We start from the raw sequence: 15,503 nt of genomic DNA on the forward strand, positions 1-15,503 counted from the left end.
GAAAGCTCTCATTCTTTGGGGGGGAAGGGTTGATAGCAGCAGTATGTATCATCTTTTTTTGAGTCTTAGATAGACTAGTAAGTGGATCTGATGTTAATTAACCTTTAAATGTAACTCTTCTAAATATCTTTTTTTTAAATTATGTCTATGTATTACCATTTTTTTTTCTGATGACATTTTGTTACGAACAGGTATGAAAAATTGATGCAGATTGACTTGGAAGCAGCAGAGTTGGGTGAAGTTTCAGACATACATACTAAATTGTTGCGTGTAAGTTGACCAAGTCTTAAAATCATAAATTCATAGACTGCCTTTTGCTTGTTGGACTATAAAGGGAATTCACGTTGATTAGTTCCTAGTCTACCTTTATTAAGCCATCTTAATGACTTGGAAAAAGTCTTCCCTATCCTCCCAGAGCAAACAAAAGTTGCATTGATATATTCTCTCCTACCCAAATTCCTCCTACTGTAATTCAATTTAAGCCTTTTCTTAGACTTGTAACATTTTTAGAACTGATGGCAATGTTAGAGATCATCAAATCCAATTCCTTCATTTTACAAAAAAAGAAGACTGTCTCTCTAAGGGCCAGTGACTTTGCTCAGCATCAAATCATTAGATCAATTATGCTCTCCATAATGTTTCCTTATTTTAACCTGTTGTGATAAATAAATCCAGTTTAGGGACAGGAGTGAACATACTCCTTGAAATTACCTAGAAATTAATAACATGTAATAAATGAAAAATTAATCCAAGGCTCTATTTCAATGCCTCATTGCACAGGGTTGAGACTATGTTCTCTCTGGCTCTGTTAGTGGAGCACAAGCTGGAAGGGCTTTCAGTGCAGGTTTCTGACAGACTAATGGTCAAGAATTGGAGCTAACAAGAACTTTCAAGGTTTTCCAGACAAAGAGAAAAGTAGCTTGTTCTGTGTCACAGAACCTGCCTTCCGGCTCCTACTTTAGCCTTCTTACTGCTCTTTAGATAGTGTATATAACAACTCTTGGCTCTGTCTAGTATTCCCTTAGCTTCCTCCATTTCTTTATCTGTAAAAGTTTAAGCTAAAGCAATGAAGAAATCTTAAGAAAACAAATAATGAATTTGTCCTGACCATCCCTGTGCTCACAGATGGAAATGACTGATTGTGAAGTCTGCTAGGCAAGAGCCTAATAACACACAGACATGCCTCCAATAGTATTATCATTGTGATTTGGGCCTCTCTGACTTCAAACCTGTTACTCTGCTCTAGCTCTCCAGCTCTCAGGGAACAATAGAAACTAGTCTTCAGGATATGAAAAGCAAATTGTCTCCTGGGGGGTTGTTGGCAGACACCTGGGCAAACCAGGAAGGAACACATCCAAAAGACCGAAAGTAAGTAACAGCTTCGTTTGCTCAGCTTTACCTTGTTACCTGCCTTTTGCCACTCTGACAGTAGTAAAACTGTTGATATCTTTCTTCCCAAATAGTGTAGAAAAACTGCAAGTCCTGCTAAATTGCATTACAGAGATTTACTACCAGTTCAAAAAAGACAAAGCAGAACGTAGTAAGTAAATTTTAACTTACTATATTTGGTGAGTCAATTTTCATTGATTGTAATGGTGATTTTTAGTTATTTGTTTGTTTGTTTGTAAGCCCTTACCTTCCATCTTGGAATCAATACTGTGTATTGGTTCTAAGGCAGAAGAGTGGTAAGTGCTAGGTAATGGGGGTCAAGTGACTTGCCCAGGGTCACACAGCTGGGAAGTGTCTGAGGCCAAATTTGAACCCAGGACCTCCTGTCTCTAGGCCAGGCTCTTGATCCACTGAGCCACCCAGCTGCCCCTTGATTTTTATTTTAAGAGATGACTCGCAATAGTAATGATTGCTTAAGAGAAATATTTTATTTATGTCTCTTGAAAATTTTAAGTTCTTAGACTTTTTAGGACTACATAATCTCAGAAGTAGTTCTGCAACATTGGAGATTCCAATGAACAAAATTAATATCATAAATTTATATTTCTAGGACTAGCTTACAATGAAGAACAGATTCACAAATTTGACAAGTAAGTGCCTAAAATACATTTTTTTGTCAGACTACTAATTTTTTTTTATACCCTTCTCTTTTGTTCTAGAATCAATACTATGTATTAGTTCCAAAGCAGAAGAGTGGTAAGGGTTACATGAACTGCCCAGGGTCATATAGGAAGTATCAGGTCAAATTTGAAGCTTCAAGTATCATTAACACAAACTTTTTATTTCTACTATGACTAGTATAAAATCAGATGAGGAACCATGCTATATATTATACATACATACATATATATCTATATCTATCTATCTATATGAGTCACTCATACATATATATATATATGTCCCTGCCAGAAACCAAATGACTCAAAAGAGTATGTTTGCTGCTCTGGATCCTTATCCAAGAAGCTATGGCAAGTAGCCCAAGTTTATCCCATAGCCATATGATTTGATTGGTATTCCTGCTTCCATCCCTAATTCTTCATCCACACAGCTACTAAATTGATATTTCATGCACTTCTCTAACCAGAAATCTTTAATGATTCCCTTTGTCCAAACAAAATACTGAATCCTCAGTCTAACATTGAAAGCCTTCTGACAGTGTGGCTCCCACCTTCCTCTCCAGTATGATCATTTCTTCCCAAATTCTGTTCCAGTCAGACTGGTCGGTTAACCGTTTTTGAGTCCCATATTCTCTGGTTGTTAGTCTCTTATTTCTCACTTTTTTTTGTTACTTCTGGTGTGTTATTCAACATTGGTAATATACTATAGCCCATTTACCATTCATGTCTGTTGGAACTTTTATTTTTCTGGTTTTGGGGTTATGACATGATTGGCAGTCAGATTTTCAGTAGAAAATTAGGATTAAAAAGGTACACTCAGACCCTCGAGAACAGATTGAGATCATTGAAAGACCAAATATGATCCAATCTTCTTTCTTCCTCCTATTAAATTCCAGTGTTTCCCAGTACAGAAATCAAGCAGAAAGGTTGGACTGTGTAGTTATGTAAGATTTACTGATGGAAATACACATTTCTACTTTTTAAGGGTGATAAAAGGTTCATTTCCCCTTTTTGGTAATTTTACTCTTTCACATCATATAGTTAATAAACTTTTAAGGTATATGATAGGGATTACTGAATTTGTGGGAGAAGATTCCATTGATTATTTTTAAATTACAGGCAAAAACTGTATTTTTATGCCACAAAAGCTATGAGCCACTTCACTGATGAATGTGTTGAAAAATATGAAACCTTTTTGGATAAGGCAGAAGAGTGGATGAGGTAAAGAAACCCTTGTTTTTATTGATTTTTGACAATTTACAATTTTACTTTTTCCTAGAAAGATTTTGCATCTAATTTTACAACTTGCTTGTTTTAAGTGAATTCATTTTACTTTCAGAAAGATGCTTCACCTAAGGAAACAGTTGTCATCTCTGACAAATCAGTGTTTTGATATGGAAGAAGAAGTATCGAAGTACCAGGACTATTCTAATGAGGTACAGGAGCCTTTCTGGTTGGATCTTTTCCCCCTTGAAGGTCACTGATATTAAATTAGGATAGTCAGTGTTTGAGAATATTCATTTTATACCTTTACCTTCTGTCTTAAAATCGATTCTAAGGGCTAGGGTATGGGAATAAAGTTACTTGCCCAGAGTCACACAGGAAGTGTCTTGAGGTCAAATTTGAACCTAGGGGGTGGGGGGAGGATTGGGGGGGAGGAAAAGAAAATTATCTGTTTCCAATGAACAATGTATGGAAATGACCAAATAAAATAATGTTTAAAAAAAAATTTTGAACCTAGGACCTCCCATCTCTAGGGCTGGCTCTCCATCCATTGAGCCACTTAGCTATCCCAAGAATATTTATTTTGGCAATTAATAGGAGAAATAGCAAAGGTTTTGCCTAACTCTTACTCTTATTTCTTATTAATTAATCAACATTTATTAAGCACCTACTCTGTGCCACTAAGCACTACAAAAAGGATACAAAAAGAGACAGAAGCAATCCTGCCCTTGAGGAGTTTCCAGTCTAAGGACAATAGCACATAGCTGAGAAGTGGAAAGGAGATGGGAGGAGAGGAAGGGAGGGTGGGAGGGCACCGGGCAGAAGGCATGACGGAGCAGAGATACTCAACACAAATGTACAGGCAGCATCCACAGAGCTTGCAGTGATCTTCACTATTCCTGTCCATCCATGTTGCTGTCAGGTAGAAAATAGGCTGAGTAAAGATCCAGGCTGACAGCTCTTAAATGAAATGGGCTGCCTCTGGGTGGGGATGCCAAAGCCCCATCAGAGATTTGGTGACTACTTCTGGCTGCGGAGAGATGGTGGCCTAGATCACCTTGAAAGGTTACTGTCCAGCTTTGCAGTGTGATGATTTTCTAATAAAATTACAGCCCAGGTTATGGCAGTAACCTCTGAAGGATCTTCCTATCTCCATTGTCTCTGCTGTGCCGTCCATCCTTCACACCTGTGCCAGATCTGCCTTCTTTGTGGCTGGTATATCTGTGCCTCACCTCTACCCAGAAATCACTAATGGTTTCTTTATACAGAAGAAAGTTCCTATTTCTTCTAGTAGTTAATATTGAAAATTCTCCATAGTTTGTTAACCTCCTTACCTTTCCAGCTAAATCTCATTTTATTCTTCTTACACTTATGTTCTAGCCAAACTATGTGACTCTGTTCCCCATGACATCCTATGTTTTCTGACTCTAGCTAATGCCTCAAATGTCCTTCCTCCCTGTGGACATAGTGATTGATCTAAGGATCCTGGCAGAGACTATTAATGTAAATATCGGTTCCAACCTTGGGCACAGTGCTCTGTGAAAATAGACTTTGGAAAACATTGTATGCAGTAACAGCAATATTGTGGAAAGATCAACTGTAACAGACTTAGCTACGTTCAGCAATGTAACGATCCAGGACATTGCTGAGGAGCTGATGACAAAGAATGCTACCCACCTCCAGAGAAAGAACTATTGGAGGCAGAATGCAGATAAAAATATACTAGTTTTCACTTGTTTGTTTGAAGTTTTGGTTCTTTAAAGATTATTCACTTACAAAAATGAACAATATGAAAGTGCGTTTTGTGTGATGATACATGTATAACCCAGATTGAATTACTTGCCATCTCTGGGATTGGGGAGAGAAGGGAGGGAGATAATTGGTGGGAAATTTATGTGGAAATTTGTTATTATGTATAATTGGCAAACAAAGAAAAATAAATAAAAAAGAAAATAGGTTTATTGGATTGAATAACACTCTAGGAACTAAAGATGGAACATTCATATCCACAACTATGTTTCAAAATATCCAGGTGTTCAATTCTGTTTAGAAGCAATTGACTCCTGTGGCAGCTAGGAAGCTCAGTGGATAGAGCACCAGGCCTGCACTGAACCTGGGTTCAAATGTGACTTTAGACACTTCGTAGCTCTGTGACCCTAGACAAGTCACTTAACTCCCATTGCCTTCCCCTTACTGCTCTTCTGTTGTTGAATTGATACTAAGAAAGAAGGTAAAAAGTTTTTATAAAGAAATAATTATTTACTGTTCTTAAGGAAGTGGGGTTTCAAAAAAGGAAAACATTTGTATAATTAAAATTTCTTGGTTGGAAACATGTTTACCCATATATTTCATGTAGCTACCACCTTAAAAGTTAGTGTACGGATCATAAATAATGTAACACTACAAGTTTTGACTCCAAAAGTAATTAGAATGTTTACTAAAAGGTATAACATGAGCTCTGTAGTAGAAAATTCTGTGACTCATTGTCTTGTGTTTCATATATACTTTCTCCATATATCAGTTACAGGAAACTTTGCCCCAGAAATTGTTGGCAGCTTCCACTGGAATAAAACATACCATGGCCCCAATTTATCCAAGCTCCAACACACTAGTAGAGATGACTCTTGGGTAAGAAATTCACATTTGAGTGATTAATTTTTATTTTATCATTATTTTTAACTGAGTATTTGATATCAGTAAATAATTATATGATCATTTACTTGAGAGAATTACTGTCTTGGCATTACTTATGAATTTGTTAGATCTAGAAATGGAAATTTCATTGTATAGAGGTAGTTCTGAGAAATATTAACAACTTACTGGTTTGTGTTTTATAGCATGAAGAAATTGAAGGAAGAGATGGAAGGTGTTGTTAAAGAACTTGCTGAAAATAATCATATTTTAGAGAGGTAAGGTTCTTCTCTCTCCCCCTCCCTCTTTCCTAATTTCTACCAAATTAAACATAGGCATATACTTTAATATTCCTGGATCACTGACTAAGCAGTAATGGGGGCTATGTGGGCACAAGTCTAATTCAGGCTTTTCACTAACTTGATGGATTTACTTGTTTAACCCCTTTCACTGCTTAGTATCCATCTTAAGAGATGGTAATACCTTTTTACTTCTCACAGTTGCTATAGAGAAAATTCACATTATAAATCATTTTACAGAAGATTACATGTAATATAATTATTTGTTTATAACATCAGCTCTCTAACTCAATCTCTATTTGATTCAAATCCATCTTTATATTGTGCTCATTTTTTTATTCATTAAAAATTTTTTTTTGTTTTTTAAGATTTTTCCATGGTTACATGGTTCATTTTCTCTCCCTACCCTCTTCCCTCTTGCCCCCTTCCAGAGCTGACAAGCAATTCCACTGGGTTATACATGTGCTAACACTTGATACCTATTTCCATATTATTCATTTTTGTAATAGAGTTATCTTTTAAAATCAAAACCCCAAACCCAATACCCATATAAACAAGTAATAAATCATGTTTTCCTTCTGCTTTTCTACTCCCGCAGTTCTTTTTCTCAATATGGATAGCATTCTTTCTCATAAGTCCCTCAGGATTGGCCTGGATAATTGCATTGCTGCTAATAGCAAAGTCAATTACATTTGATCATTCCACAGCATCTCACTTTCTTTGTACAATATCACCCTGTTTCTGCTTATTTTACTCCGCATCAGTTCATGGAGGTCTTTCCAGTTCATATGGAAATCAAGCAGGTCATCATTCCTTTGAGCACAATAGTATTCCATTACCAACGGATACCACAATTTGTTCAGCCATTCTCCAATTGAAGGGCATCCCCTCGTTTTCCAACTTTTTGCCCCCACAAAGAGTGCAGCTATGAATATTCTTGTACAAGTCTTTTTCCTTATTATCTCTTTGGGGTACAAACCCAGCAGTGCCATGGCTGGATCAAAGGGCAGACAGTCTTTTATCGCCCTTTGGGCATAGTTCCAAATTGCCTGCCAGAATGGTTGGATCAGTTCACAACTCCACCAGCAATGAATTAATGGCCCAACTTTGCCACCTCCCCTCCAGCATTTATTAGTTTCCTTCACTGTCATATTGACCAGTCTGCTAGATGTGAGGTGATCCCTCAGAGTTGTTTTGATTTGCATCTCTTTGATTACAAGAGATTTAGAGCATTTTTTCATGTGATTATTGATTATTTTGATTTCATCTGAAAACTGTCTATTCATGTCCCTTAACCATTTGTCATTTGGGTAATGTATATTGTGCTCATTTGAACAATCATTTTCAGTTTCTGAAATCAAAGCTCCTTCCTTGTGAGGTGTTGTTCTGGAATACTTTAGTTTATTATTGGTGCTAGAGTATTGTATGCAAGCACAATTACTTTGTTAAGCCAGCTAAATGTTCACCTTAAAAGTATAAAAAGACCAGAACTTAAGAGCCAGTATGCTGCCCTCATCTGTCTGGGACAGTGTTTACTTCACAGTGTGAGAAAGTGTGTGCTAAACCTTTAAAAAGTTCTCTGTAAGTGGGCCTGGCCCCTCGTGAATTGATTTCAACAAGTAGTTATTGAGGATCTATTACTGCCAGTCAGTATGCCAGTAATGGTTGCCTCCGTGATAATAACAAATAAAGAAACTTGGTTGTGGAACTTATGTGTCATCTAGTCGGACTTATAATAGATCTCCTGAGCCCAAGACTGTTATGCCACATTTGATTATTCCACCAGAGTAATCCCTTGGCTGCTTTAAGGACCAACATTTTTGTTGGTCCTTAAAGCTCTTAACTAATTATTAAGAACAGGAGAAAATTATAAGATGTGGGTTCCACAGAGAACAACTTAGTAGTTTCATTTGTTTTAAGTTGTATGTAGTATATGTAGAAAGATCTCTGTAAACATAAGGCTTACCTTAGCTAAACCCTGAGCTTACATTATAAATCCAAAATTCAGAATTTAGTGTGATAAAAAAAACATTTGGACTAAGAAGATTTGAGTTCTAATTCTGGCTCTGTATCTAATAGCTATATATGACCTTGGACAAATAATTTACCATCTTAAGACCTTGGCACAGAATGAAAAAATGTATGTTTTAAAGTGTTTTGAAGAATTTTAAGGCAATGACTTCTAGTTATGAGAGTAAGATGAGAGACTGTAGAAAAGTCCAGCTCTCCCACATAAATCTAGGCAAATATCTTAAGATAAAGACTAATTATAAAGAAAATAAAAAAGAAACAGAAGCAAGCTGTTCATTTAGTCCAGAATTCTACAAAAAGATGTCTAGAGCCAGGCAGTTGTAAGTAGAGAGGTCTCACTAGGAATACCAGATTATTTAAGAATATCAGAATCCTTGAAAACAACTTCATTTTTAAAAAAGCAATTTAGATTCCCTATTTTATAAATTTAAGAGAATCATAAAACATAAAAGAAAAATGCCTAGCTCTATTAGAAGCAGAGGGCAAATGAAAATAGGAAGAGCCCATCTCCAAAAAAAGGAACCCCAAACTGAAAATACCCAGAAATATCATAGGCAAAATCTAGAGCTTTGCAAGCCAAAGAAAAAAATGCTTGAAAGCATTCACAAACAAAGAATTTAAGCACCAATGGTCAGGATCACATTATGCTATAGCTACAAAAAAGAAAAGAAAAATCTTACAGTATTCCAGAAGGGAAAAGATAATGGCTTACAACCAGTAATAATGTATGCTGAAAACTGAGCTTAATCCTAAAAGGAGGGCATGCACTTTTAATAGATAAGAGGACTTTGGGTCATTCTTGATAAAAAAGACTGGGGCTGAGTAGAAACTTTGAAATCACAGTGGGGGAGCTGAGAGAAACCTCAGAAGGGAAGTACAGCCAGGAGCAGCTAAATGACCAGGAGGGCTCTGGTAGTGTTGGGGGAAATGGCTGAGCAGCTGTCCTATAACATGTACAACACACATATGGTGTATATAATGAGGGAATGTTGTTGTGTCATAAGAAATGCCTAGAGAGACCGTTTTCAGGAGTTCCCTAGAAACTTGTATGGATTGATGGACAGGGAAGTGAGTGAAACCAGGAGACAGACCAGTTTATGCAGTGAGCTGCAATGTAAGCACAAACAGCTTAGGCAGATTTATACAAGCTCTAAGCAAGTTAGTGACCAGTGTGCCTCCGGGCCAGCCCCTGAGAAGGAGGTGACCAACTTGAGATGCAGAACTAGACAGGACTAATGTAAGCATGTTTTGCTTGACTGCATATTTTTTACAAAGGTTTGTTCTCCAAGAGAGTCAAAACATACTTGTTCACTGAAGAAATCTATCAAAAGTTTTTTAAAGAGTATTACAGCATTTTAGGATTGATTCTGTGCAATCTGAGGATTTGTATGGTGGGCTCATTAAGAGTGAAATAAGAATCAGGAGAATAATTATCCAGTGATTACAAACACCATAAAGAAAAACAACTTTCAAAGAGAAAAGAATTATGATCAAAACAATGGATTAACACATCCTGAAAACAGAATGAATTATTTCTTGTTACAAGACTGATGAATTAGAAATCCGGAATGAGACATTTTCTCAGGCTGTGTGTAAATTTATGTGTGTCTGTGTGTAAGTTTTTTGGTTTGTTTTAAACCCTTATTTTCTGTCTTAAAATCTATATCAGCCCCAAGGCAGAAGGAGCAGTAAGAGCTAGGCAATAGGGGTTAAGGGTCACATAAGTCTGAGGTCAGATTTGAACCCAGGTTCTTCTGACTCCAGGCCTGCCTCTTTGCACTGAGCCACCTAACTGCTTCTTTCTAAATGTCTTTTAATGATTATGTGTTTAGTAGAATACATAGTGAGGGGGGGAAACAATACAAAACAAATCTACAATTTTATAAAGAGTTCATGTTTTGTTTTTTTTAATATTGAAATGTTTGTTTATTTTGATAATATAATAATAACTTCTCTTTTCCCAATTTCATAAACAAACACTCTAACCTTTAAAAAAGATTTTTGAGTTTTAAATTCTCACCCTCCCTTCCCCTTCTTGAGGCAATAAGCAATTTGATACAGGTTATATGTGTGCAATTAGGTAAAACATTTCCAAATTATTTGTGTTGTGGAAGAAGAGACATACATACATTTAATATTCAAAAATAAGTTTTTTTTAAAAAATAATGTATTGTTTTACAAATATTAGGTAATGATACTTTCTGAAATGATTTTATCAATTTTAATTATCAAGGTAAGAGAATAAGATTACCATTTCTCTAAGTGGTTCTGATAAGCAGTCTGTGCTTATTTGTAGTTTGTTTATCAAAATCAGTTAACCTGTTGTTAAAACCTCATTGATTTTAATCTTTTTGAATATTCTGACTGATTTGGGATAAAACTTAGGAAGAACTGAATTTCTTGGTTGCAGGTTCTTAAATTCCAAGAAGCAATTTCAAGTTCATTTTTTAAAACCACATTTTCAGAAATATGTGCTGTTCTCAAATATATTTTGTTGTTGTTGTTTAGTCATATATGACTCTTTGTGACCCCATTTGCCCTTTTCTTGGCAGAGATACTGGAGTGGTTTTCCATTTCCTTTTACAGATAAGAAAACAGACATGGTTAAGTGACTTGCTCAGAGTCACACAACTAGTAAATATCTAAGTCTGGATTTGAACTCAGGAAGACAAGACATTGAGATATATGTATATGTGTGTATATACATGTGTGTGTGTGTATATATATATATCCACTGCGCCATCTAGCTGCCTATAAATCCCCGTTCACCACCCCCCCCCCTTTTTTTTTTACTTTACATCTTTACTGGTTGTACACTAGAAGAGCAGCTAGCCAATGGGAGTTAAATGACTTGCCCAGAGTCACACAACTAGGAAATATCTGAGACCAGATTGGAACACAGAACCTCTAGTTTCTACTGAGCCATCTAGTTGCCCCCTGCCAACTATATTTTAATAATTAAGTTTTGGGAGATTTACTTTTTCTTCTGTTTCAGATTTGGCGCTTTGACCATGGATGGTGGCCTTCGGAATGTTGATTGCCTTTAACTTTCTGCAAAGGTTTAAAAAAATAACATTCAATTTGCACAAGAAAAAAATGTTTTGGGGGCATTAAATGTTAGTGACTCTGCAGGTGTCCTCTTGTTTCTATATTTCAGTATTTGACACAAGCATGTAAATATGTACTATATTGTAAATATATAAAAAATATAAATTTTTGGCTGCTGCTAAAATGTACTTTTTCTCTTTTAACATTTATAATCAAGTGAGGAAATTTACCTCAGTGAGCACTTGTACATGGCCATGATAAATATGCAGGCATTGAGGTTTCTTCAGCTACTTTGACAAAAGACTAGATAAGCCATAGCTTACTCTAGATTCTACAGGAGAATTTTTAGACAGAACCAAATCCACATTGTCTATTACTGTATTGCATCCTTAAAATTCAGAGATGGAATCTGTTTTTATTGCTGTTCAGACTTGGGGTTATAATTTGGGGGATAAGGGCAAGATTGCGAATTGTTTCTCTTGTCTTGGCTTTTGTTTTGTGGGGAATTGAGGAATCAAACTGGTGTTTTTCTAGAACCAGACTTTATAGTTGGAAAAATGAAATGACTATTTTCAGGATACAAGTTGCCAAGGCCCCTGTTTAGGAAAAACATCTGATTACTTTAGGATAAAGTCTAAAACAAAATTTTTAGCAGTTTAATCATTAAAACCATCCACCTCTGATAGCCATAAAACTTAGTGGTGATTTCAGTACAGACCCCAACACAGGGGCTGCTGAAATTATCTGTTGTCATTTCTTAACATCTTTTCTAAAACTAATTTTGCTCAAAATTTTAAGAACACTAGTGAATTTACTTGTTTTTATGAGAAGGAGGTTTATGTGCGTATAGTTCATATGAGAAAAATTCTTATTTTTTAAAAGAAATAATATGATATGGGTGATGATGGTAAATGATACTCTTGTGTCCTATAAGTATTAAGAACAATTTTCTGTCTCATATCTCCAGAGGATTTGAAAATGTCATAAAGATCTATTCATTCAGATATTTATTGAGCGCCGACCCTGTAGGGAGTAAAGGAAAGGGAAAAAAATACTATCCTTGTTCTCACACAATTCACAGTCTGGTAAGGGTAAGACCTGAAGTGCATAGCTAATATGATGTTAGACTATTTTTAAAAAAAAAGGATGAAGAGAAGGCTAAGAGAAATGGATAGGAGTAAATCAGGAAATGCTTCATGGAGGAGATGACATTTCAACTAAGCCTTGAAGAATCAATAAGAATGTAAGCACAGCTAGGGGAAGGACATTCAGGTAAAGGGAACAGCATGAACCCAGACACAAAAAGAGCCCTCCTATTAAAGGGACAAGTAGTTTGGCTGGAACATAAGCTAGTTTAGAGCCAAACTGGTCTTTGAAAAAGTAATTCTGTAATCCAGAAAGAGTGTTGAAAGGAATTCCAAGAATTACAAACTGAAGGGTTGTGTTCACTTAATTGTATTGTTCCATCAATAATTTTTGTAATGATTTGTTTGAACTCAGGCATATCAGATCTGTGAGTATTGTTTTCATTAGTCTGTGTATCATGATTCCTTGACAAAAACAGCAGTGGAAAATAAACCATTTTTAAAAACTGAAATTGTATTAAGATTTTATTTGGAAAAAGTGATGCATTGTTGTATGAGGACAGTTCTGAGATGCCCATGTATTCGTTAAATAAATGCATGAGTGAATGGCTTTATTTGCTGAAATTGACAGCCAATCAATTTTATGGTCTCAGTGGTTTTTTTCTTCAAATAATACACTTTACTTTTTGTTGACTTTTTCTCAAGCTCACTTCTATATAAATTTTACTTATGTTTTAAAAATTGATGCTATTGAATATTCTGTTTTATTATAATTAATTTCATGAAAAAATGTCTTGAGATTTTATATTGTCAGTCCTAAGCGAGAACTACAAATGCTGTAGACTGAGACTTTGTATCAGTGTCTTAGATGAATTTTTTCACTACAGGATTTGGTGACTTGTAAACTAGACTTCATAGGCTTCCCTATTTACTCCTCAAATATATAATCATTGTCCAAAGTATTTATGACAATATATGTTTTGCCTTTTTTTTTTTAATCCTGCCTTCCATCTTAGAATCAATGCTATGTATTGGTTCCAAGGCAGAAGAGCAGAAAGGACTAAGCAATGGGAGTTAAGTGGCTAGCCCAGGGTCACATAGCTGGAAAGTGTCTGAGGTCAGATTTGAACCCAGGATCTCCCATCTCTGAGCCTGGCTCTCAATCCATTAAGCCACCCAGCTGCTCCCTTGCACGCTCTCTCTCTCTCTCTCTCTCTCTCTCTCTCTCTCTCTCTCTCTCTCTCTCTCTCTCTCTCTCTCTCTCTCTCTCTCTCTCTCTCTCTCTCTCTCTCTCTGTCTCTCTCTCTGTCTGTCTCTCTGTCTCTTCTCGTCTCTCTTCTATCTCTCTTCTCTCTCTCTCTCCCTCTCCCTCTCTGTCTCTCTGTCTCTGTCCATATATATATATATTTGGTATGTGTATGTTTTTTTGCTTCTAAACCTTAATTTCATAGAGTGCAGGGAGACTATCCAAGGTGGTGGGGAAGGAAGTAGTTCAGGCAAGCTCTTCCCCATCACTTCCATAAAGATCTAGAAAATCTTTCAGACTCTGAACAGAAAATCCAAGAAGCAAGTACAAGTAAACTTTTTCAGCTCAAGTCAACATAGAGAGACAGTCTGCAGGAGTGTGGGACAGAGCCAGGTGTAGCTGCACCCAAGCACAAGAACTGAATGAGGGCCAAGGCTTTCAACCAGAGAAAGAACCGATCCCAGACACTGTTGGGGTTGGAGCACAGGCCAAAACACGCCTGAATCTTCCACTATATTTCCTTCATGAGATTTCTGTTGTATGTAATGATGATGTGTCATCCATCATGACGAGCAATAGGGAAATATGTATTATATGAAAGTACAGGTATAACCTATATCTAATTATTCACTGCCTCAGGCAGGGAAGGATGGCTGGGGAGAAAATCTGATTTTTAAAATATCAGAAAACAATTGTCAAAAAGTGTTTCTACATGTAACTTTTTTAAAAAGCACTTTTAAAAGACTGGCTATGGTCAAATGAGGATAACAACGTGTTTAGTGGGTAAATAAACATTTTTTTCTTCTAAAATTGGACCCACTTTTTGAAGTTTTTTGTTTTGCATATAGTAAATTGTCAGAATCCCAAAAAGTAGTACAGCTTTAAATATTCATATAAATCCAATAGAAACTAGCAGGCCTTTTTTTTTCTCTTATCAAAGATATTTTCCCAAATACATATAAAAACAACTTTTAACATTTTCTGAAATTAGAAGATCCAAATTATCTCCCTCCTTTTCCCAGAAATGATAAACAATTTGATCTAGGTCATACATGTGTTATGCTAAACATACTTCCATATTAATCATTGTAAGTATAGTCATACAAAACCAAAACCCCAAAATAAAGCCATAAGGAAACTAATGTGAAAACTAATATGCCTTGATCTGCATCTGACTCCCAATGTTCTTTCCCTGGAGGTGGTTAGCATTCTCAGTCATTTAGTCCCTCAGAATTGTCCTGGATCTTTGGCTTGCTGAGAGTACCAAGTCTTTCATAGTTGATCATCCCACATATTGCAGTTATTGTGAAGAATGTTCTCCTGGTTCTGCTTATTTCACTCTGCCTCCATTCATGGAGATCTTTCCAGCTTCTGAAATTACCCTGTTCATCATTCTCACTTATGTCACCTAGTATTCAATCACCAACATGTACCACAATTTATTCAGCCATTTCCCAGTGGATAGACCATCTCTTCAATTTCCAATTCTTTGCCAACAAAAGAGATGGCTGACTTTTTAATCATAAGAAAACAGCTGTCACTACATGTCTCCTTGACCTAGTTTCAATTAAGTGATATCAGAGAAGAATGGAAATAGATGGAAAATCCTTTAACGTCTTCCAATTTTATAATTCCAATTTTTAAAAAAAGCATTCCTTGCTAAAAGCCACTGTTGACAGGTGGTCTGCCTTGGGAATCTCATTCTACTCATGTTGAGGAATTATTAAATTTTAACCTAATTATGTAAATGTAAAGGGCCTTCAAAAAATCCTGAAAAGATGTCTCCATTCCTAAAGACTCCAGAAAGTCAGGATACCTTATTCTGTAAGCAAATTTTATCTTCTGTATGGGTTGTGTACAGGACAAAGAGGTG

General features: G+C 36.1%; 1 protein-coding gene across 5 annotated transcripts in view; it reads left to right on the forward strand.

The window, feature by feature from the left end:
* TBK1 (TANK binding kinase 1) overlaps positions 1 to 15,503 on the forward strand; it is a 72,892-nt gene that overhangs the window by 36,412 nt on the left and 20,977 nt on the right. For 3 of the 5 annotated variants that reach the window (XM_056800701.1, XM_056800702.1, XM_056800704.1), the window contains 9 exons: positions 192 to 270; positions 1,247 to 1,368; positions 1,464 to 1,540; positions 2,000 to 2,039; positions 3,186 to 3,287; positions 3,406 to 3,502; positions 5,812 to 5,918; positions 6,128 to 6,199; positions 11,247 to 13,023. In XM_056800701.1, the coding sequence (XP_056656679.1) occupies positions 192 to 270; positions 1,247 to 1,368; positions 1,464 to 1,540; positions 2,000 to 2,039; positions 3,186 to 3,287; positions 3,406 to 3,502; positions 5,812 to 5,918; positions 6,128 to 6,199; positions 11,247 to 11,298 (748 nt within the window). In that variant the 3' untranslated portion in view covers positions 11,299 to 13,023. Of the gene's footprint in view, positions 1 to 191; positions 271 to 1,246; positions 1,369 to 1,463; positions 1,541 to 1,999; positions 2,040 to 3,185; positions 3,288 to 3,405; positions 3,503 to 5,811; positions 5,919 to 6,127; positions 6,200 to 11,246; positions 13,024 to 15,503 lie in introns of those variants that run through there. The other 2 variants (XR_008912566.1, XM_056800703.1) reach the window with 1 other exon arrangement.

This window comes from Monodelphis domestica, chromosome 5 (assembly GCF_027887165.1).
Source record: "Monodelphis domestica isolate mMonDom1 chromosome 5, mMonDom1.pri, whole genome shotgun sequence".
Classification (NCBI taxonomy): domain Eukaryota; kingdom Metazoa; phylum Chordata; class Mammalia; order Didelphimorphia; family Didelphidae; genus Monodelphis; species Monodelphis domestica.